The sequence below is a fragment of the Branchiostoma lanceolatum genome, chromosome 1 (assembly GCF_035083965.1).
Source record: "Branchiostoma lanceolatum isolate klBraLanc5 chromosome 1, klBraLanc5.hap2, whole genome shotgun sequence".
Classification (NCBI taxonomy): Eukaryota; Metazoa; Chordata; class Leptocardii; order Amphioxiformes; family Branchiostomatidae; genus Branchiostoma; species Branchiostoma lanceolatum.
The window spans coordinates 3,156,798-3,180,999 of record NC_089722.1 but is presented as its reverse complement, the minus strand read 5'-3'; the positions used below and the strand labels follow the sequence as shown (position 1 = coordinate 3,180,999).

Sequence of the window (24,202 nt, the reverse complement as noted above, 5' to 3'; positions counted from 1 at the left end):
ACGACAGATCAAACAAAACCTGAAGAGATTCACCGCTGTGTAGACACTGTGCCCACCATGTTTGCTTGCCTTTTTCTGATATTGTTACTCCTACTGGGAGCCTATTAGCTAGCAGGACGTCAGGGCATCTTTTGGACGCCCTACACTAAGAAAACAAAGAGCTGCGAGGCCCGCCTTGTTTTCTTCTGATATTCTTGTAAACCTCCTGTTTAGCTTCTCCTTTTCCACAGAGAAAAGAGCAGTTTGAGCCAGCTATTAGCCAGCAGGACATCGGAAGTTTTCTGGTCCGTTTTCTTTTTACTGGTCCAGCCAGAAATGCCAGTTTTGTACCGGTTCTAACATTTACTGGTACAACACTAACTACATGTAGTTCTATAACTGGACTTAATACTGAAAGTTGAAGAGCGGACTAGGTGGAAAATTTGAGGATATCCTTGTATTATAGTGTAGTTATCCTCACTTCAGCTGTAGATTCCAACCTGGTACTTTTATTGTTAGTTTGCAACTACAAAGAAAGAAGAGGATAAGTGAGTGAGTGATGTACATATAGCTATACCAGTTCTTCGAATTGTGATTTCTATCATATTCAACAATATGTTAAAGTCTATCTGTTTAGGGATTCTGATAAAACACACTCAGCAGTTGCCAACTTCCTGTTTTATTTGTTTTTATTAACTTTATACATGTAATAAACTTTCTGTACAGTTGCACCAAAGGGTGTTGGAGAACATAAAAAACACTGTAGAGTACATCATGTATGTTTAAGTATCTTGGTTAACGTTATAACTTGCACATGTGTCAATGAGTCTTTGTGGTTTTTCATACTTTAATCGTAACCAATACTTGTTTGTTCATCTTTGAATCTGCATTTGGACTACTCTTGCTTGAAGCCTTGAGGGGAAAATGTTGTGTTTCCAGTTACTCGACCAACCCTAGCAAAAACCTGCCGACCCTAGCCTTTTTTTTTTGTTGACCGCTTGCAAGGGACATAAAATTTTCAATCTGACATCTGAATGATGAAATTCTAAACATTTCCTGTATTTCCCACTATGTTAAACAGATGAAGGTTTTGAACAGTTCATGTACGAATATGTAATACATGTAAACATTGCACTTCTTTGTTCAGTTTATGAATATTCTTCTACAATGTGTATCGGTATAATTACAAAAGGATGCCAATATACAAGTGGCTGATACTTTTCAGTTTTGGATTGTAAAACTGTGTTTGTTGTATCTCTTCAGCCGAAATCTACCTACCGACCAATTTTTTTTCTGGACCAAAACACAACATTCATTTACCTGGGTTTTAAGTTATATTAATTGCAATCTTAGCCTTGTAATTATAATTAGTACATTTAGTCATTTGACATTGAGATTCCTTCCAAAGTTCATCTCCCTCAAAAATTGCGCTCTCTTGTGATCCTTCCACGTTTGCCGGACCGTCAAAACCGTGACTAAGAGAACCCCCAACAACAACCACCCTACCCCCACCCATCCCGCAATGGTTCGGCCCTTCTCGAAGCTGTGACGCTGTATTAAATACGTCATAACCGTGCGAAGTTGTGCAACCACGGCTACAACCAGAGCAACCTCCAACTGCAGACTACGCAGAAAATACATGACACAAACTGCACACAGTCCGGCTATAATGGCGAGATATACAACAACCTGATCACAAACCACCCAAGCGTCACCATGTATTACTATCAATATAACAGCAAGGATGAAACACACGCCGTTCAAATACGCAGAAGCAAGTAGGCAAGAAACTCTTTGAAGAACGTATCGAGAAAGGACTTGCAGGAAGGAGGTGAATAAGGAAGTAGAAAAGGCGGCTATGAATGATTGATAGAGCTCGAGGTTGGAAGTGTTGGAGAAGAGTTTGATGTTTGTAACGTTGATGATCGTAGTTCCGAAGACACACGCCAAGCAGCCCAACAGTTGACCATAGCTCGGTACCTGAAATCGGAGGAACAAATTATTATTGGACAGTCTTGTCAACAAAATAGGTGTTTCATCATGCCATGCTGACGGTTTTATGGATGACATCCGCGCGCACATCAATTTTAATCCGATTCCAAAAAGGTTTGCGACCACACTAAAATCGTACACAGAAGATGCAAAATGAGCAAATACATGCCGTAAACTGCAAAAAGTGGATACTGACGCCATACAATGCCTCTTTCCCTACCTTAAAGCGCACATAAACTTACTCCTAGATCTTAAATATGCACTGACATTTCGAGTCCTACTCCTTGCGTAAAAGATATTTCGAGCCCTGAGCGAAAGTTGCCGAAGTCTTCAAAGAAGATACGAAAGGCTAGAAATGAAGAATTTATCATTTCATATACTCTGTAAATTCAGTCATTTGTTCAACCTTCCTGGCTGCCAAAATTTCATAATGAAGCCCTACTTTTATTTTTAAATTTCTTAATGAAGCCCTACTTTTTTTTTCGCAGGCTCGCATCAATTCCGTGGTGCCCAGATGCCATCCATATTACATCAGCATGGCCTATTACATAGTATTTAGCACTAGACAACATTTGAATAATTGTGTAATTCAGAGGTAAATCCTCATATGTATGGGGAAAAATGGACTTACCCCACAACTAGATCTATAAGCCTACATCATACATGCGCAAATGGTAATATTTTGTCACCAAGACAATATTTGAATAGAGGAAAGTCCTATGAATTCAAATCCTGTCTTTCTCTAGCCTAGAATCCAGCCCCATTATATTATAGCTCCCGAGTCTCTCTCCGGAAATAGAGAGACTCGGGAGCTATAAGTCCTATAATAGGTCTGGATTCCAGGCTAGTCTTTCTCCAGGTTTACAGTCGATCAACTGCGCACTCTAGCGGAACACATAGGAACTGTCGTCTCCCAGCCACGGTGCCCAGTGCAGTGACCCACCGGAAGTAAAAACTTCGCTTATGACCTCTTTGTCTTGTCAGCTCTCCTCCTGGTTCGCGGAACAGGGGAGCACATCGCGTCGATATCTGAGTGTTTTATTCACCGTGCTGTATCATTACAGCCAGTAGGTTAACCAACCTGAGTTGAGGCTGTTGCAACGTACTCGAGGCACCTCCTCGAACACGGGACCCGCATTTACGTCCCATCCGAAAGACGGTGCAGCTCCCAGCAAGGATACGCTTCCCCGGATTTTAGGGTGATTTTGCAAGGTATTAAGGGTTGGTATATCTTCGTTTATTTTATCAGCTCGCCCCATTTGTGTTGCAGACTAGCTTCTCTTTCGACTACTGTACCTGGTTACATTCAGTACATGCAAGAAAGGTTGCAATTTCCCGCCTTCAGAATTGATTCGGCTGCTCAGAAACTTTAAGGGGGGATGGGTTGATAACACTGCATTCAGCAGTTTATGATAGAATGATCTTAGCAAACCTTTAATTATGGAAAATGTCTGCTCTTGCATTGTACCATTACTGAGAAGTGAGAAAAAGTCGAATTCACTTAGCTTATGAATTCTTGTGGTAGCTTGACAATGTATTGTATGTGTACTGTATATGTATACATGTATGTAAACTATTATTTTGTACCCAGTGGGTATAATGTTATGTGTGCAATAAAAGCATTCATTCATTCATTCATTCATTCATTCATTCATTCATTCATTCATTCATTCCTTCCTGAACCTTCCTTCCTTCATTCATTCATTCATTCAGTCATTATCATTGAGTCTCCTACTTTAGTGATAGATTTTTATGTTGTTGTTTTTTCAGGACAAAAATTTCCTGTGGTCTTTTCTGGTGCTGTGGACTTGAACCTTAAGCTTATGAGCTTCTCTTGCAAACATGTCGGACATCAAGTGTGCCAGCAAAGACTCTGTAGAGGAGAATGAAGAAAACTTTCATATCAAGGAGGAGCCTTGCGACCCAGACTATGGCAGGCCAAAATGTTTCGCTCAAAACACGTCTTTTGGAGCCCGACATCACCTCAAGACAACCACACAAAAGAGTCCTCGTTGTGATGTATTAACCCCTAACAATAATACAGACCATATAGATACTACAGGAACAGAGGGTGAACAAAGTGTCTTGTACAAACAAGGAGGTCATATAGAAGTTTTAAACAGCAACACTTTCTTTGCACTTCCCACTGTCAAATCTGAACCAGATTCAGAACAAGAAAAGTATGAAAGTATCAATGAGGAGCCAAATACAGATAGTGAAGAAAGTGCCCTGTCCAGAGGAGGCTTAAACAGTAACACTTTCCCAGTGCTTCCCACTGTCAAATCAGAACCGGATTCAGAACCAGATCTACAAAAGTATCAAAGTATCAGTGAAGGGACAAATGCAGATACCACAGAAACAGTGCTTTCCAACGTTAAATCAGAACCATACAAGTACGAAAGTGTTTGTAACAAAGAGGAGCCAAATGACCCAGATCATAACACTGATGATGAAATCCCATCGTTTGGAGCAGGGGATCAAGATGAAGAACAAGGTCCTTTAAGGATATGGACCGTGACATCATCACGTCTTGTGCCTGTGATTGAAACCAAGATCAACACAAGTCAATCAAGGTCAGTACATGAAAACATTGACATTAGTGCCCCCCCCCCCCTTGAAATAGAGAAATAGAGAAAGGGGCTCAATATTTTCGCTTGCTAATCCTTGGTTAGCAAGCGGAAAGATTGAGCCAGCGGTTACTAGTTACTAGTACTACGGAAGATGGTACCCAGCTGCAAGCTATGTCTGTCCTTTTCATACGGTACATGAACTTGCAATTAGGTTCCAGGCAAGAATTTGCAATAAACTATTATTAGTATTATCATTATCCAGGGATAAAGATGTACAAAACGTCAATCAGTCCTCCATGGAGGCAGGGAGCGGGCCATCATATGACCTTGACATGCCCTTGGCAGGACAGGTCAAACGAGGTCATGAAGAGTCTGCTGTTGAAACATTCAAAAGGCGGAAAAAAGTGGATGTCACCACACCAGAGAGTACAGCTGTCAAACAGGCGTGTGAGAGTTAAGACAATAAAGATATAATGGACACTAATGTTGTGTACAATTCTAAAGACAAGACGGCTGAGATGACGTGCAATTTCTGCTCGTCGACGTTCCCGAGTAAGATTCTGCTGGAGGCGCACCGCTGCAGGGAGGCCGTCTACTTCTGTAAGATCTGCTCTCTGGAGAGTTCCCGGCCACGCCCGCACATGCTGATGCCACGCTCCGAAGCCGAGCGACATTTCTGCCTGCACTTCCATCCGAGGTATATATATACATGTATATTTATGTATAAATCTAATTAAAAAAAACATATGTATAAATCTAATTCAAACTGATACGTTGATGAAAGTTAGACATCCAGGTAGTAAGATACGCCAAAAATAATTACACAAACATTAAGCAACTGGATAGATTTTTGACATTTTTCAAAAATTCAAACTGAGTTTACATGAAGCTGGTGTGTTGCGCCGGATGACGGTTACACCGGTTATATAGATACAGATACAGTAACAGATACAGAAACTCTAGATACAACTGAATGAGATTCGGAGAATTACTTCTGGACGTTTCGAGTGACATCCATCACTCTTGTTCAGCGTCGCTAGAATGAACTGGCCATTTCATTCTAGCGACGCTGAACAAGAGTGATGGATGTCACTCAAAACGTCCAGAAGTAATTCTCCGAATCTCATCCAATGCGCCTCTTGTCCAGAGGTGTCCTACCTGGGGCTTGAACCCCAGTCCTTCTGGTCCAAGCAATTTGAACCAGATGTGGCCAGTAGCAGAGGCGCAGACCACTACACCACAGGGACATCACAAAACCCACAAATTATAGAAAAAGTAGGATCGTACGTCTTCAACTGTCTTGAAAAAAGAACGCAATAAGTTAGAATTTAATGTCAGTAGTTAGACCAGAGTAGCCGAATGTTTTAGTGTTCCTCATTGTCTGTCCATCCTTTTCATGTTACTGTACAGGTACTTGCAATTAGTCTACGTGCAAGAATTTGCAATAAAATTTCTTTCGTTAAACTTTCTTTCTTTCATTACAGCTACTTTGGAACCAAGGATCCCGCCATGCCTGACTGCCAGATGAGGTTCAAGTATAAGCTTCCGGAGGAGCTCCAGGGGAAAACATCGCTACTGAAGTACGATGAAGTGCATCTACTAAAGGATCTATACATTGGGGTTTTTCATGATCAGTCCGGAGAGGACGGTCCCTACCACTGTGGTTTATGTGGTGCAACCTTTGGTGAAGTAGGCTCTAGAAAGTGGCACGTAAGGGGAACTCACTTGGACTTCAAGAATCGGAAATGTGCCGGAAAAGGCTGCGAGAATCTGCCAGACTCGACAAACTGTCACCAAGACAAGCTTCTGCGTCACATGTTCAGGGCGCACTGTGAGCTCGTGACGGAACCGGCGGTGTATCTGAAGTGTAAGTTTTGCACGATGCAGTTTCGGGACCGAACGGACTTAGAGTGGCACCTCTACTACCACATGGAACCCGCCGTGAACATCGGAACACCAGTCGAGAAACAACCAGAGGAGTTGACGTCCAAAGATGGTAGTATGGCCAAGTTCAGATGCACCATATGTAGTTTTGAGTCTATAGACAGTATAAAGCTACAACTGTACACAGCTGCAGAGGCACATGAACACCTAGCCTGGCACTGGGTACACCAACTTCCGCCTGAAATCCGTAAGACTCCGAACCTGTTAAACTTCGAGACAGACTCGGACACAATCCATCGCTTGTACATAACCCCACATGCTTCCAAGGCGATTGTTAGATGTAAGTTTTGTGATAAGGAGTTCCCTGTAGAAGTCATCTGTAAGCACCTGCAGTCCCAGCACAGAGACTACGTCATGAAACCTTACATTTGCATGTATCCGAAGTGTAAGCATCTACAGTTCATCCAGAAAAAGGACTTCTTCGGACACATGTTTCTCCAGCATGTCAGTGTCATTAAGAGGAAAACGTTCATGTTTTCGTGTCAGATTTGTAGTGAAACGTTTCGGAACCGAAGTCAGGTGGAGTGGCACTGCTACGACCACAGGGCCAGGTTGACTGTCTCAGCAACTCGGCGGGGTAAAAAACTCAGTTGAGATGTGCCAACTTGTACGTGCAAATATTGAGAATGCAGATGATAATGTTGTTGTCTATTCTTACCTCCATAGAAAATGGAGGTATTGTTTCAGGTGTGTTTGTGTTTCCAGATATGTGTGGTCACCATGACTTTATCAAGAGGAAAACGTTCATGTTTTCGTGTCAGATTTGCAGTGAAACGTTTCGGAACCGAAGTCAGGTGGAGTGACATTGCTACGACCACAGGGCCAGGTTGACAGTCTCAGCAACTCGGGGGGGTAAAAAACTCAGTTCAGATGTACCAACATGTACGTGCAAATATTGATAATGCAAATAATGATTTTGTTGTCTCTTCTTACCTCCATGCAAAATGGAGGTATAGTTTTGGGTGTGTTTGTGTTTCCGAAAATTTGTGGTCACCATGACTTTATCAAGAGGAAAATGTTCATGTTTTCGTGTCAGATCTGCAAGAAGACATTTCGGAACCGAAGCCAGGTGGATTTGCATTGCTACGACCGCAGGGCCAAGCTGACAGTCTCAGCAACTCGGCGGGTTAAAAAACTCAGTTGAGATGTCTAGCTTGACTTTATGTACTAATAGGGTGCACTAGCATAGACTGGGAACCATCCTCCGTAGTAACCGCTTGCTCAATCTTTTTGTTAGCTTATCCAAGGCTAGGAAGCAAAAAGATTAAGCCAGCGGTTACTATGGATGATGGTGCCCAGGCTAATACTAGAACTACTTCTTATATAAGTTCATTGTACACTTATGTCTAGAATACCAGAGTAGTGAGTCACTATTATCCCATCACGTTCTGTGAAAGGAGGGGGGGCGTTGTCAGTACCGACCCAGGAGAGGCCTAATCACTTTACAACTAATAAAATGGCTGTAGATACGGTTGTTAATATGTTTATAATTAGTAATGTAAGGTGTTAGTTATGATTACGACTCCGGGAAGGTTAGTGAAGGATGTACATGTATCATTTACTGTCACTAATGGGGATCTTTCAAATAAACAAATAAACCCTCAAGGGGGGAAAGGGTACTAACGACGACTACGAGTACTTGGAGAAAAATGTAACTTTCACTGAGAAATAGATACGTAGGCGATTAGGAAATACATAAATAGGGAATTAGAACCTATGCACTCAGTCTTGAAGGGAGAGAGAGAGTACAAGCATATTCCATGTAGCACGACTCCTGTGTATTTTCTTGGGTTTGAGCGTATGACTGTAAGATCAGTAGCCTGGAAACCATACCGTCGGGGGCTCCCCGATATCTCTAAGGCGCTGGGAGTGATGCCCGCCCGCCCAGACAGCTTAGCCCGCTCGGGGTGTGGGTTTACGGCCTTGGATTAAATAATTGCCATAGACAGTTGAAGTAGGAAAGGCTGCGAAATTCTATATGGCAGCTAAGTGAAAGGCTGACAGAAACGGCTCAATCATAAGCAGACTGGGCCCGGTAAAACACCCCTAACCGGACTCCTAGAGACTGGGACCAGGCTATAAGATCAGCAGCTATCCTAACGAACTCTTGTAAGGGGCGTCATCAAACTTGAGACCAGCTACTGCACCCCTTACATTTTTGTTTGTTTGCATGTAGTACATACCCGGCCACTGTGCTAGCTTAGTCTCACTATTGCGCTTTTTTTATAACTTGAAAAAAAAAAAAACCACTTAATTTCAGGCGACTCGTTGGCGCCAGTTTGCGAATACCTTTCGCAATGTGGCACAGTCATGTGAGATACATGTGTTTTATATGTTTTCATGTAACGTGTGTTTTTGGTTATGTATACCTGGGGTTTTTCTAGAAAAATTAAACAAGACGGAGCACACACAGGCAAGGGAGCGAATTCTATGTATTTATGGAAGAATCGATCGCTGAGGGAATGCTGTATGCTGGGGATAAAGCTAAAATCTGAATTCGACAAGGGGGCGCTGGGCTGAAACAAGAGGGCGCAGCCCTCCTCTATCCCGATTTAGATTAACCCCTGATATTATGATAGAAGACAACTGCCACAATAATTGAGTTTTGAGACACTGTCTCATATCATACTTATCTTTGATTTTTAGGTTACTTGTCTTAGATTTTTAGGTCACATAAATTTAAAAAATATGACGCTGAACTGTAAGATCAACATGAACATGGTAGCACATTGACAAAACACATGTGTAAATATAAAATTTGAATGTAAATTCTGTCTATGTGCTCACAACAGCACTCTGAAATACAGACAATTAAGACAGAACACTCCATTACATGTACATATAGGATGTGATATCAGGAAAAATTCCCGCTCAAAATTAAGTTGTTTGATCTTTATGCCATGCATACAAATGTACTTTGTGTGCATGGTACCTGGGTTGGCTCTAGACGTTATTTTTCAATTTGGTATAGTAGTACGTGAGGTAAGCTGCATTGATTACATAAAGAGTTGTTGCTCTCTCTCTGTCTGTATGTTAATCTCTTCTCTCTTTCTCTCTCTCTTGCCTTGACTGCACATTTATGTACCCTGTCTCTTTCTCTAGCTGACAGTATGTGAGTGTTTGTGTGTGTGTGTGTGTGTATGTGTGTGTGTGTGTGTCTGTGTGTGTATGTGTGTGTGTGTTGTGTGTGTGTGCGTGTGTGTGTGTATGTGTGTGTGTGTGTGTGTTGTGTGTGTGTGTGTATGTGCGTGTGTGTGTGTGTGTGTATGTGCGTGTGTGTGTGTGTGTGTATGTGCGTGTGTGTGTGTATGTGTGTGTGTGTGTGTTTTGTGTGTGTGTGTGTGTGTGTGAGTGCGTGCGTGTGTGTGTGTGTGACAGAAAAATGCACAACTCACAAACTGTTAACATTAATAAAAAGAATCGATAGGGCCTCCCCACTGACACACATTGCATCTTCATCTCTATCTGATGGAAATAAGAGACTTGCAATAATAGATGGATGAAAGATGATGACAAAGATACATTCCTCTTACTACTAGTACTGTGCTATCTTTATTGTACCCTACATGTATTTTGTTCTATTTTGTGCCTGCATTTTCTTTCCATCCCTCTATCCTTTGAGACTGTTATAGATTACCACAGCAAAGTGGATACAGAGCCGTCTAATTTGACAAACCGTTTCGTGTGCGGCTGCTAAGGTTGCAAAGAATTTCCTTTGAACTTGGTTACAACTTTGCGCTGCCACATTAGTGACATAACACACCAAATGATTGACGTCAGAGGTATTGCCATGGCTACAGACCGAGAGTGTTAAGAGAAGTGCGTCACGTCGGGAAGAACAGACCGGTCGACCAGGAACAGGAGAGCGCAGAGACGACAACTTTCCTTTCTGTGATCCGAGGAACGTACGATGCAGCAATGAGAACAAACAGCCGCCGCCGCCTGATCCACCGGTAAGTCTTACTTTTTCCATGGTGCACAACTTGAGTTGCAACCATTCTCACTGGCCACTTTACTGACAATCCCTTTTTCTGGCAGCGTATCTTTCTAGACAGCCTGCCGGCCCTGTAGTCTCACCTCCGTGAGCCGGCAACACTCCCAGCACCGTAGAAATATCTTGAAGCTCACGGTTGTATTTCAGGCCAGACACAACAATAACTATGGGTTTTACCTTATCATTACAAACAAAGTAAAACGAACACTTAAATATGTACTGGTGTGCTACAATGTATATCCATCAGCATGTTAACTTAGTAATACCTAGATTCCACTTAAGAAAAAAGTCAAGACAGCATTTTTTCAAAACACAGAAGGCTAATTTTTGTATCAATGTTATTTCCAGGGACTACTGGCCATTTTCCGGGCTGTTCCAGTTGAGACGCAGCCCCCCTGCCGCACAAGGCCGTGGTGGACAAGAAGGGCGACCCCCGTAGCCGGTAAGAACGCCTCTCACTCCGTACAATACTTAGACTGATGTTTGCCAGATTTCAGCGGGCCTACACACTGGGCTACTCGGTATCCTCAAGCCACATTATCCGCATATACAACTCTGTCCACCCCACAAAGTGAGACCGTGCGGTTGACAGAGTTGGTAGCGGGTAAAGGGTTTGGTGGTACCGGGGAGACCGGCATGCAGGCCCGCTGAAGTCAGGTAAACAAACTACTAGTATTTCAATATACAGCTACATGTACTACTGTAGATCAATACTAAGAATTTTATAATGGTCAGTCTGTTGCTCGGCCAGTCCGTCTGTTGGTTGTTTTGCTGTCTTGGGTTGAATAAGCCAGTCTGATGTAATTGTATGTATTTCAAATTTAGAGTAACTCGCCACTCTGACTGATATCCGCGCACAGCAATTTTTGTTGGTTTTCAAAAAAGGAAAATCATAGTTCACACCCCAACGGAAGGCAAAGATTTATCTCTGCATTTTCACCATGTGTAATTGTTGTGAAGATATGGTTTTGCTTGTCATGATCAGATATAAACCTAACACGAAACTGCTAGTTTGGAAACATTATTTCGTTTTATCCAATTTCCGTTGTTAATTTATGGATTGTATTGTATTATACATCACATGAAAGCGCAGTCATTATGCACTGGCTAGGTAAAACATGTTTATTCATGGATCAAGCTAACACTTGAGGGTTGTTTATATCAGTGGTCGCCAAAATAGTGCCGAAATTTTCTTCCACGTTTTTTTCCACTATCAGGTAAAAGATAGCGCGAACTGTTGTTTTGCCCCACAAGTCGACGCGAACGTACATGTAAATATGACTTACAGCACTCACAAAACATTCCAGAATTATTTCAGTCCCTTGCACTGCAAAGCCATGTGTTCACATATTCTTCCACACAGTTGCAAACAATACAAGTCTCTAGGCTAAGTATATCTTTACAAATGTTCAAAAATTACAATTTGCATAATTTCATAAGTAACAGATATGCAAGGCATTTTCCTATTATTGTATGATTAATTTTTTGGTTGCTTATGTCATATATTTTTCCGATTCGGCTTACACTATTCTCCATCTCTTTTGTACATGTGACAAGAATGTTTAATGAACAAAGCTTTGATATATGTCAGATTTCTTAACATTCTCTAGGGTTATAAATTTCTATGTGGATGGAACATAAAAGTTTGTAATTCTACCCTCATTTTATATTTTCTTTCTTAATCCTTATAGCCTGTTTTTTATTGACAAGTGACATAAATTGAACATGACGTAAACATAAAGTGAACCATCCAAATCAAAAACGTAACTAATGAAGACAGAAATGAAACATAGAAGTGAAACAGGAGTCAAACACAGGATAATATATAATTTGTACATACTGTTCCCCATTTTTATTTTGGACGGTCAGTATGTCTTGGACTGAGCAGGTCCGTCCGATGGAATTATTTGTATCTAAGTAAGGCCATACTGACTCGATTCTATACGGATAATATCCGAGCGCGCATACATTTTTTTTGACATTTCAAGAAAGAAAATCATGCCCCATCAGAAATGCAAAGATACATGTATGCAATTGCTGTGAAGATTTGGTTTTGGCAGCTTGATATAAACTTCATACAAAACAGTTTGAAAAGCAAAGTCTAGTTTGCCATCTATCTGTTATCAATTTATCAATTTGTATTGTATTATATTATGAATAACTTGAACACGTATTAATTATTCTTTACAATGATACCACACTGGCTAAGATGAATCATGTTCATTCATGGGTCCAGCACCAGGGCTGCTTACTAGTATGTTAGAGGTCATCAAAGTAGTGCCAACATTTTCCTCAACCATTTCATATATTGTGTCTGATATCATTGAAAAGCTTGTTTATTATCTTAGTGAAGAAGGTCATGTTTTCGGGACCGTGTACTTGTTTGTGTATCCGTCTGTTTGTTTGATTGCTTGTGAACACCATAGATGGAGAAGTCGCGGATTGATCTTTGTAATATTTTGCACGTTTGTAACTGTTGGGAAAATGAAGAAATGATTAGATTATGCCCCCCACCCCCAGCACCTTTCTAAAATACTTCAACAGAAACTTCCGTGTTGATGTTGATGCTTCATGTTCTTGTGATTTTGAGGGGCTCTTGGGACAAAATAAGTGCTGTAGGTTTGGATCCAATCCATAGTGGTTTTTGGGGCTTCAGGGGCCAATTTTTTTTAGATTTTGAAACAGAATAACTTAAGGGATTCCCAGATCTTCATGATTATTGGTATGTAAATATCGGTCTGTAGCTTTAAAAATGATGACTGGCATGACTGAATAATACTTAATAGGATCCAATTTGCATAATATATGAGGAAATCTTATAAATCTGCCACGGTCCACAATAGGACTATTAAAACATGTGACATATGTAACTGAGAAAGAGAGGAACATAGCCACTTTCCAAATGGAGACCTGATTCTAAGAATCAGTAAGAAAATACTATAATTCCATAGCGGCACGTGACTGGAATTTTAGTTAGTAGACGTGTGTTGTCTATTGTTTCTGTTTTTAGTCCAGTATTTGAATGTAACATTCTCTGCAGGTGCTGTTTTAGAATTTAGATTGATTGTTTCAAAGGTATCCGACAAGTTACTAGTACAGGATTTATCTGTTTTGTGTCCTGGTACAATAACTTCCAGGCTTATTTCAACATTACAGTTAAAACACTAACGTTACATTATCAACTAACAAAACATTCCAGAATTATTTCAGTATTTTAAATTTGCACTGCATGTGTTCATAGTCTTCCACACAGTTGCAAGAATACAACTTTGTGGTTTATTTTTCCTTATGTTCAAAACTTTGCCACAAACTTAAGGCAGAATTACATGAACAAAGTTTTGATTTGTTTAAACATTCTATGATTAAGACTTTCTTTGTGGATGGAACATAAAGGGTGGCCAATATTTCTTAAAGTTTGTTCTTCTTCAACCTAAGTATATATTTGTGACATATGCATATTATGCAGAAGTGAGTGTTTTAAGCCATACATTATACAAATTAGGTGATTTCCGTGGTTACTGATAATACTGCTTGGCGAAGGTTTGGGGTCGTTGAGTTCAAGCCTGGCCTTTTTTAGGTGTGTAATAGTTATGGGCACAGACAAGCTCCTGTGACAAAACCAAACATTTCTACAAAAGCATAATACTAGTATTTTTTGTCATTCTAGTCAATACAAATGCAAGGTGAAAAACAATAAGCTTTGTTTTATTTTTCAGGGGAGCCAGCCGGCTGGTTGTTCGCCCTCCCCACTAGGGGACAACAACCCTGCAGCAGACAGCGGCACAGACCGTTTATACATAACTTAGCTGTTATATAGTTGTTATAGCATGTTAAATGTAGTACAGCAGATGGTAGTTGTTTTCACCATCATTGTGAGTTGTGCAAGTTTAGACCAGGCATGTTTTCCTGGGTGCAAGAGCACAGAATCCTGGTCATCCTGCGTTCCAAATACTAGACCGAATAATGGGCCCCATTCTCGAAAGGGCACCTGTATATTATGCACCGCGCAGCTACAGCAACAGCCAGCACTTAATGTAACAAACTCCTCCCAGCCAACCTCAACATGCCTTCCTAACAGGTACCATGTAGCCGTTCGGGGGTTCTCGTTTGGGATACTATCAGTTCAGAAACTACGACCACCTCAGCAGTCAGACATACATGACCTTGCTCTCGTTCAATGCGGAATCACAGATTTGGAACAGGGTACTTTTGCTGAGTTTCCTCAATTGCAGTCGTTACGCATCGATTTCAACAACCTGACCCACGTTAAACAAAATTGGTTCGATGATGAGCCATTCCAAAACAGTGATTTTCATCTCTTATCATTGTCACACAACCACATAAGTGATATGGATTCAAAATGTTTCCAAAAGCTCACTTCCCTAACAACATTATTACTTGTCAGCAACTCATTGCAAAGTATCCAGCCATCTTGGTTTCACAATCTGAACGTGTTAGTAGAAATTTCCTTGAAATCAAATTCTATCAAATTCATTCATCCACAGGCATTTAAGTCACTGTCAGGGCTGACAAACCTAGACTTGAGCAGGAATGTGTTGACGTGTTTGTCAAGGGAAACTGTAGAGGGCCTACACAGACTAGAAAAACTGTCACTGAGTGGGAATAAGTTGCTTGCTCTGGATGATTCTGTTCATTTGGTAATGAACTGGCAACTTGACTATCGCGACATATTTCTCCGCCAGCATGTTGCAGTGAGGGTTAACGAGGCACTTTTCTGTATCACTGAAGTTCCCCGACTGAGGCAATTCTTTCATGTCCAGATGCAACATGACACCCACACACAGGCAGCTCGGCCAAGTGTGGAACCACACATTCAATGTAGACGAAGTTATCTAGAGCTAACACTAACAGCAAAAAGTCAGCTGAAGTTATACAGCTTGCCATTGATTATCATATCAATTAACACAGAATCAGATAAACAGGCTAAAAATATCACCCACTTGTGCAAACATGCTTGGGAAGATGTCTCCATTGTAAAGGTATCATTGGGGGGAGACACTACTCTGCAGATTGTTCCCATGGGTGTAGACAGGTCCCGCAATCCCCAAATTGTTGCTATACTTCTATCAGATGTCATCTCTAATGAAAACAGGACCAAGCCATATGCTGATAGACACAGCAATAATGTCAGTACTTTCGGTCATGAAGAAATGACAAATGTAACATGTTTAGTCAACACTTGGGAGGAGACCTACCGACATGTCTTCACCATGCCCTCGTCCAGCACCCCTGATGGCACCGTGTGTGCAGAAAAGACTCAGGCCACAAGGACCGTGACCGGCACTCCTGATTGTAATGTGTGCACGAGAGAGGGGGTAGCTCTGACCACAGAAAAGCCTTACATCAAGACTACAAAGTTTACCCTGAATAAGACGAATCCCAGTACAAATGGCAATGTGAAAGAGAAATCCCCACTTGTAGCGATCATCACAATGGTAGTTGTAGTAGGTGTAGTACTGCTAGCACTGTTTGTGACGTATGTTGTCAGAAGGCAGCGCTGTTGTTCAAAAGGCGACCAAGCCACACAGGCTGACAGTGGTGCACAGGGACCTTCATCTTCAGGTGATGAGCCCCAGTACTGTGAAATTCCTGATGAGTACTACCAGCAAAACACTGCCGCTTCGACGGCGTCACAGACTGATAATGATTATAGTCAGATACCTGACGAGTACTACAACACAAGACCAGGGGCACAACAGCCTTATTGGCAAATTCCAGATGAGTACTACAACTACTACAACACAAGACCAGAGGCACAGCATCCTTACTGGGAAATTCCAGATGAGTACTACAACAGGAGACGCCTATCATACCCTCTTACACACCAGGACGACATGAACTACTCTGTAAGACTTAACGCCACTCCAGCTGAGTTGGCCCTTCCTTCATCAACAAGGCTGGGCGGCAAACACCCATCCTACGATACCGCCCCACAAGTCTGGAGAGACCCACAGAACTACCAGATACCTGCACGTGGACGTCAGACTAACATCAGAGCAGGCAACAGTGGCCACCAGTACATGGGTTTAATTGGTAACTACAAATATAACAGAAGGCGCCTATCATACCCCCAGGACTACTCTGTAATATCTAATGCTGCTACAGCTAAGGTGGCCCTTCCTTCATCAACCAGGCTGGGCGGCAAACACCCATCCTACGATACCGCCCCACAAGTCTGGAGAGACCCACAGAACTACCAGATACCTGCACGTGGACGTCAGACTAACATCAGAGCAGGCAACAGTGGCCACCAGTACATGGGTTTAATTGGTAACTACAAATATAACAGAAGGCGCCTATCATACCCCCAGGACTACTCTGTAATATCTAATGCTGCTACAGCTAAGGTGGCCCTTCCTTCATCAACCAGGCTGGGCGGCAAACACCCATCCTACGATACCGCCCCACAAGTCTGGAGAGACCCACAGAACTACCAGATACCTGCACGTGGACGTCAGACTAACATCAGAGCAGGCAACAGTGGCCACCGGTACATGGGTTTAATTGGTAACTACAAATATAACAGAAGGCGCCTATCATACCCCCAGGACTACTCTGTAATATCTAATGCTGCTACAGCTGAGTTGGCCCTTCCTTCATCAACCAGGCTGGGCGGCAAACACCCATCCTACGATACCGCCCCACAAGTCTGGAGAGACCCACAGAACTACCAGATACCTGCACGTGGACGTCAGACTAACATCAGAGCAGGCAACAGTGGCCACCAGTACATGGGTTTAATTGGTAACTACAAATATAACAGAAGGCGCCTATCATACCCCCAGGACTACTCTGTAATATCTAATGCTGCTACAGCTGAGTTGGCCCTTCCTTCATCAACCAGGCTGGGCGGCAAACACCCATCCTACGATACCGCCCCACAAGTCTGGAGAGACCCACAGAACTACCAGATACCTGCACGTGGACGTCAGACTAACATCAGAGCAGGCAACAGTGGCCACCAGTACATGGGTTTAATTGGTAACTACAAATATAACAGAAGGCGCCTATCATACCCCCAGGACTACTCTGTAATATCTAATGCTGCTACAGCTGAGTTGGCCCTTCCTTCATCAACCAGGCTGGGCGGCAAACACCCATCCTACGATACCGCCCCACAAGTCTGGAGAGACCCACAGAACTACCAGATACCTGCACGTGGACGTCAGACTAACATCAGAGCAGGCAACAGTGGCCACCGGTACATGGGTTTAATTGGTAGCTACAAATATAACAGAAGGCGCCTATCATACCCCCAGGACTACTCTGTAATATCTAATGCTGCTACAGCTGAGTTGGCCCTTCCTTCATCAACCAGGCTGGGCGGCAAACACCCATCCTATGATACAGCCCCACAAGTCTGGAGAGACCCACAGAATTACCAGATACCTGCACGTGGACGTCAGACTAACATCAGAGCAGGCAACAGTGGCCACCGGTACATGGGCTTAATTGGTAACTACAAATATAACAGAAGGCGCCTATCATACCCCCAGGACTACTCTGTAATATCTAATGCTGCTACAGCTAAGGTGGCCCTTCCTTCATCAACAAGGCTGGGCGGCAAACACCCATCCTATGATACAGCCCCACAAGTCTGGAGAGACCCACAGAACTACCAGATACCTGCACACGGCCGTCAGACTAACATCAGAGCACATGGAATGCCTGTAGCAGGAAATAGTAGTGGCCCCCGATATGAGGGTTTGATTCATAAATATAGTAGAACAATGAGAGCTGCAAAGTTTGGACTGCAGACAATGCCTCTGTACAACAAACCCCCTACCCCGCCCAGTAGACATCAGCGCTGCGCTAAGTATCAGGCTGCACTCAAAGCTAAACCCTCAGAAAACAAAAATCACCTAAACATGTCCTGTCAACAGGCCTCCAAAGGAGCCATTACCACTTCTCAAGGTCACAAGAGTGACAACAAAGGCCAAGTTCACAGGTCCAAATCCCTAGGTATGAAGGATGAGTCCACAAACAAGGCAAGTCATCATCGCCAGAGCATTTAGGTATGATCACAGGTCATCTCAGGTCGTGAGATAACCTTCAACTTCAAGAGACAACCCCATATTAAACATTCTCCCTGCTGCCTAACCCATTGACGAATACAAATTTAGTGCAAACTGCAAAACGTCAAACTTTAGCCTGCTCAAGTAAAGGATAGCCTCCCACATTTCACTGCAAGTCAAGGAAACTAAATTGAAAAGTTGTAAATTCTGACCCGTCATGTTGCACAAGTGATACCAAGGTTATAGAGAGCAAGGTTTTAACACTAAATGTTCATGAAGTAATTCTGACCCACATTTTACTGCAAGTCAAGGAAACTAAAGTGAAAAGTTGTAAATTCTGACCCGTCATGTTGCACAAGTGATACCAAGGTTATAGAGAGCAAGGTTTTAACAAGTGTTCATTAAGTAATTTTCAATTTACCTCCCTCCTAGATTACTAAAGATGCTGGCTGCATTTTATCCAACTGTACTTGTACAACTAACAAATGCCTCTCAGTCGCTGCGTTTTAAAACAGAAATCATAAGTTGAAGAAAGTGTCGCTATCATTGGCTGTGAAATGACAAATTAGACATTGTTTTTCTTGCACCCAGGAAATTTGGAAGGATGTGAAATTGGTCTCTTACTGAAGACAATTTGTTGTCTAATGACGTTAAGCGTAAGAGAAAGTCTTATTACAGGAAAGGGATTTAATGATTGTAGTTTCGTGAAGTAAAACCTTGTGGCATGGCTTAAGTGAATGTCATGAAAAAAAACTGAACTCTGTACAACAAACCCCCTACCCAGGCCAGGAAACATTGTTTATCTTGCACCCAGGAAATATAGATGGATGTGGGATTGGTCTCTTGCTGAAGACATTTTGTTGTCTAATGACGTTAAGCGTAGGAGAAAGTGTTGTATTATTGCAGGAATGGAATCCAATAATTGTTGTTACGTGAAGTAAAACCCTGTGGCTAAAAAAGATGTCAAGAAAATGTGTGATTTGTAGAATTTTGTTCCTCTTAGATCTGAAGTATATATTATAATATAAATACAAATATTTTGTCTGGTCAAAATTATCAACAACATCATTACAAGATACAAGTGACAAAATGCCCCCACCCTAAGGCAATGCTTAGAAAAATTAGGAAAAAATGTACAACTTTATATTGAGATGCGCTCTACACCAAAGGCATATTTTGCGCAATATCCCCCCCTCCGAGTTTGAATTGAAAGTGTTGAAAAAAGCCTACACCTCTGAGGCGTTGCCCAAAAAATACAGATGAAATAGATAACACCTATATACAAGAATTTGATTCAATTTAGCAATGGTACCACTGGATATATGACCAGCATTTGTAACTAACAAGACTTAATAAACCAGTTAGTTCAAATATTATCATTGATGGCCCCATTACCAAATTGCCAAACAGAAGAAGAAGAACTTTATTGCTCGACAAATGTAACGGGTAAAATGTATGGCAATTTGTAGATACATAACAATTGGCTACTAGTATTTCTAATACCTAACAATTTTAAAGAACCACTGTGATTGTAAAGTGATGTTTGTGGCTAATAAAGTACAAAATATTGAAATCATGTTGATTGTTCATGTCGTTTTTCCACTGTAGATGTAGATGCAGGTGCTAAAAATGTATAGAGACAATAACTACATGTAACACGGAGTTCTAATCAGTGGAATAAACAAGATATATGTGTTATAACTTATAAAAACTTCTGATATACTGTTGATTTTACTGTTTTGTAGTCTGGGCTCCATTGAAAATCAATTTGCCAGAATTGAATGGGGCACCCAGCTGTTTGAAAATTCTATAAATAAATCTTCATTTCGGATACCCTCTAAAAACCCCTGCAGGGGTATCGCTGAGGGGGGGTCAGGCCTTACGGGCTATGGCAGGGCGGCAAGCCCGGCCTTAAAGGCCTCCACTGTCGGGGCTTGTGCGATATGCCCGGCATGGTATTCCACTCCTCAACCGTGCGTGGGAAAAAAGAAAGTCTAAAACAATTAGTACGCGCTGAAGTGAGTTTGTATTTAAGGTTATGACTAGCCCTGGTGCGTCTGTGGGCAACTGGTACAAGATACTGTTCAGGTGGGATATTGATAAGACCCTGGGAAATCTTATAAAGTGTAGTTAAACGTGCTTCATGCCTTCTAAATAAATACATGTACCCGCTTATCATTTCCTTCGACAAGAAGGATATATTTCACTGGATAAAGTCGCTTCCCACCTCCTTCAGGACAATGCAGCCGATGATCGCCGTGAAGACGGGCTCGCTCCCGAACGACAGAGCCTGCGTGGTGGCGAGAGGGACGAAATCCGACAGGACAACGCCGCATGGCACGGCGCCGAACATCAGCAGGCCCCCCAGGCACAGGAGGGCGATGTCCTTACAGCTCTTAGGGTGCAACAGAAGACATGCGTCACAAAAATGTGCACGGAAATCCAAGGAGAACAGAGACATGTTTTACCTGGGCCAGCGAACCTCCATCTTGTATGAGCCATACGGTGATTCACACCCGATGACCGGTATCAGGGCATGTCGGTCCATGGACAGTTCGGCCCCGACGTTACGGCCCCAAGGCCAGGACGGTTCGGGCCCAGGTCGAGGACGATTCCACACACACACACACACACACACACACACACACACACACACACACACACACACACACACACACACACACACAGATATTCTCTCTCTCAGAGTTCAAGTCAACACGCATGCTACTAGAAGAAACAGAAGAGTTGGTTCGGCTCACTTTGCCGACTGCTGCCGGTGTGAAACACAGGAGGAACGGCGCCGTGAGGACGAACGCTCCCGTCCCCTCCGCCAGGACAACCTGCGGTACCGTCACACCTTCCCTGATGACCAGGTGTTCCAGGACAGACACCCCGCCGGCCAGCAGTCCGAACACTACCGCCATGGCGATGCCACCGGTACCCTGCAACAAGCACAAATATTATTGTAAGTTAAATCAAATATAAGATGAGCGGCACTTCATTTTAGATTGTTAACTTTACGATATAGAAAGAAATGTTCTTTTCAAATATATTAATGAGAAATTCCCATACTTTGAATATTTAAGCGCAACGGATAAATTCGTATTTTTATTGCGTCTACACAACCCTTGTACAAGAAACATGATCTGTTCATACATCTACACATGTACAAAGAAGCGAGAAGAAGTTGACTCTACTGGATTAGCTTATCTTATCACTTTCGTCTACCATGTATGTTTAAACTATGTACTGTATATATTTCACTGTTTATGTCACTTACATGTTAGTTAGGTTTATGTTAAACGACCTGTATCTAGCCCCTCGGGGCACGAATGTGCAATAAAGGTCTTCATTTTATTCTATTCTATTCTATTCTATTCTATTCTATTCTATTCTATTCTATTCTATTAAAGATGTAAAACTTAAGCTAGAGTATCTACACACAAAAAATCATGACCGTAACATATCCAGGACACAAACCGAACGGATCATAACAAACAGCTGGGGGACTCAAAATCATCAAGGCAATCCATCCAAGCATTCTCCTGTTCTTGTGTCACACACGCACGCGCGCGCACACACACACACACACACGCACACACACACACACACACACACACACACGCACACACACACACACACACACACACACACACACACACACACACATACATACACACACACATACACACACACACACACACACTCACACACATACATACACACACACGCACACGCACACGCACGCACACTTCACACACACATATACACGCACAATATTCTATGAATAAATTCAAGATTGTCTAAAGCCCCAATCCTTTACCTACCCTTACGACATGTGCAAGTTCAGCACAGGCGCCACGGTTGGACTCATGGGCAGGTCTGGTCTCTTCGCTCAGCTTTAGGAGCAGGTCCATTCGGTCAGCACACAAGGCCTCCTTCACTTACTGGCCGCCGTCTGTATAAGGTAAAGATAAAGGTAGCCTCATTGTATTTTTGAGGCCGTAGTCATGGCTAGACGTTGTGTTATTGGGAAAGGCACTTTACACGACGTTCTTCACTCCATCCAGGTGTAAAAAGGATACCTGACTTCGGCTGTGGAGGTAAAATCCACAACAAGCTTAAGGGGTGTACCTATATAGCTCAACCGGTAGCAGCTTCACAGTTTATCTTCTAGCCTGGTTCCAATGAGTTGCTACTGACTGAGAGACCCCGGTTCAATCCTCTGTCAGGACTTCTCAGTTGGGGCCGCACCTGTTTTATAGGGAACCGTGTTCGAGCATGTGCCTCGAGCATGTTAAAAAGGGAAGGGCTAGCAGCCCCTCCCTGTAGAAATATGCCCTGCTGCAGAAACAGCAAGGAAACGTGTTGTCCTATGTACCACTAGGCACGACAAGGGTCTGAACGAACTATAGCAAATATGAAGCTGAAGCGCTCCCCGAGATTTTGTCAGAACATAACAATTCAGACACAGTATGTCTGCGAGTTTGATCAACAAAGATTGAATTGAATAGTGAATTGAAATATCTGTAAACAGCCAAGAACCCTTGGCACTACCGATGTTAACAATGGCGTTCGGTGGTATATAAACGTTAACTTTGGCCCGAGAGCCGGGCTTGTCTGGGGTGTTACGAAGTTCTGGAAAATCAACACTTATATTTGATGCTTTCCTAGCAAGAAACACTGATCAAGAAAAAAACAAAGCAATCCCAGACATATGATAATCTATATATATGCTGGAATATTCTATCATTCAATTGGTTGCAAGTTAGGATGATTTCCCATGTACGATACAAAAGATTTTACGGCTAATCTACCACCAGATTCAACCCGGGCAAACTTTATAAAGTGGCTACGCTTACCCTACTTCATCCTGTGGCACACATAGCAGGCAGGCAATTCTCTTTCACCCCGCGTCATAGATCCAGACTTGCGACAGTGAGTTACAATAGGAGAGGTGCAGCAAGAGACCCATATAAGATATGAAGGGTTCAAAGGTAAAACGCAACCAGGCAGACCGGATTTCGCTTTGTCTCAATTTTGTGACGTTGGTGCATTTTGACCTTGCCTTTAAAGGCTTTATAGATACAAATTCATATCACGTCTTGAATATTGTCTTGAATTAATCTTCTTTTGAAGACTACTTCAAGACATCCTAAATTGTCTTAACCTCATTAACATACCCATTGAGAGTTTTGGAATAAAACCTGGTGTTCTCAGTCCTATCGTTAGTCACTGACGAAAGACAGTGGATGCTGTCTGAAACGTCTGACTGTTTCAAAACTTTATCCAGTTGCTTGAGTAATTATTTTTGGCGTATCATATCACGTCTCACTGCTAGACTGTACCAGGATATCGCACCAACATTTGCGAATCTATGCCAGTTTTCCCCTGCGTTTATACTGACATGAAGGTGAAATACGTGACCTTCACAGTTAAGACGGCCGCGCCCGGAATGTCACATTTTCAGTTTCGGCTTCAAATCAACCTCCTAAAAGCAGGACCCCTATCGCTCGATTCGTTGGCTCGCTCGCCTAGGGACCCTGCTCTTCAGCGACGGTAGACACGGTTCTGGCGCCGTCGCCACCAAAACAGCTTCAGCCAATCAGAGGGTTTGCTAAACCTCATCTGAAGCAAAAGCGCAAAGGCCGCTGGGAAGCTATCAACAAATCAGGTTACGCCTCACA

At 42.5% G+C, this 24,202-nt stretch overlaps 3 protein-coding genes across 7 annotated transcripts; 2 read left to right on the top strand and 1 right to left on the bottom strand.

The window, feature by feature from the left end:
- Positions 1-503: 503 nt before the first annotated feature.
- Positions 504-24,202, bottom strand: LOC136429901 (uncharacterized). Of its 3 annotated transcripts, none has more exons than XM_066420033.1 (5): positions 23,378-24,202; positions 22,343-22,473; positions 21,275-21,457; positions 20,684-20,910; positions 504-1,959 (listed from the first exon to the last, which is right to left on the bottom strand). In XM_066420033.1, exons 2-4 carry the CDS (start codon positions 22,430-22,432, stop codon positions 20,719-20,721), a joined length of 465 nt encoding a protein of 154 aa, XP_066276130.1. In that variant the 5' UTR covers positions 22,433-22,473; positions 23,378-24,202; the 3' UTR covers positions 504-1,959; positions 20,684-20,718. The 3 variants fall into 3 exon arrangements, with proteins under 3 accessions (XP_066276130.1, XP_066276108.1, XP_066276119.1); XM_066420011.1 differs by having other exon boundaries at positions 20,743-20,910; XM_066420022.1 differs by lacking the exon at positions 504-1,959 and having other exon boundaries at positions 20,231-20,910.
- On the top strand, positions 2,796-8,250 carry LOC136429891 (zinc finger protein 808-like). Of its 2 annotated transcripts, none has more exons than XM_066419999.1 (4): positions 2,796-3,183; positions 3,742-4,544; positions 4,804-5,238; positions 6,026-8,250. In XM_066419999.1, exons 3-4 carry the CDS (start codon positions 5,015-5,017, stop codon positions 7,077-7,079), a joined length of 1,278 nt encoding a protein of 425 aa, XP_066276096.1. In that variant the 5' UTR covers positions 2,796-3,183; positions 3,742-4,544; positions 4,804-5,014; the 3' UTR covers positions 7,080-8,250. The 2 variants fall into 2 exon arrangements, with proteins under 2 accessions (XP_066276096.1, XP_066276088.1); XM_066419991.1 differs by having other exon boundaries at positions 2,796-3,192.
- LOC136429860 (uncharacterized) lies at positions 10,018-20,091 on the top strand. Of its 2 annotated transcripts, XM_066419935.1 has the most exons (3): positions 10,018-10,438; positions 10,828-10,921; positions 14,196-20,091. In XM_066419935.1, exon 3 carries the CDS (start codon positions 14,307-14,309, stop codon positions 18,513-18,515), a length of 4,209 nt encoding a protein of 1,402 aa, XP_066276032.1. In that variant the 5' UTR covers positions 10,018-10,438; positions 10,828-10,921; positions 14,196-14,306; the 3' UTR covers positions 18,516-20,091. The 2 variants fall into 2 exon arrangements, with proteins under 2 accessions (XP_066276032.1, XP_066276040.1); XM_066419943.1 differs by lacking the exon at positions 10,018-10,438 and having other exon boundaries at positions 10,799-10,921.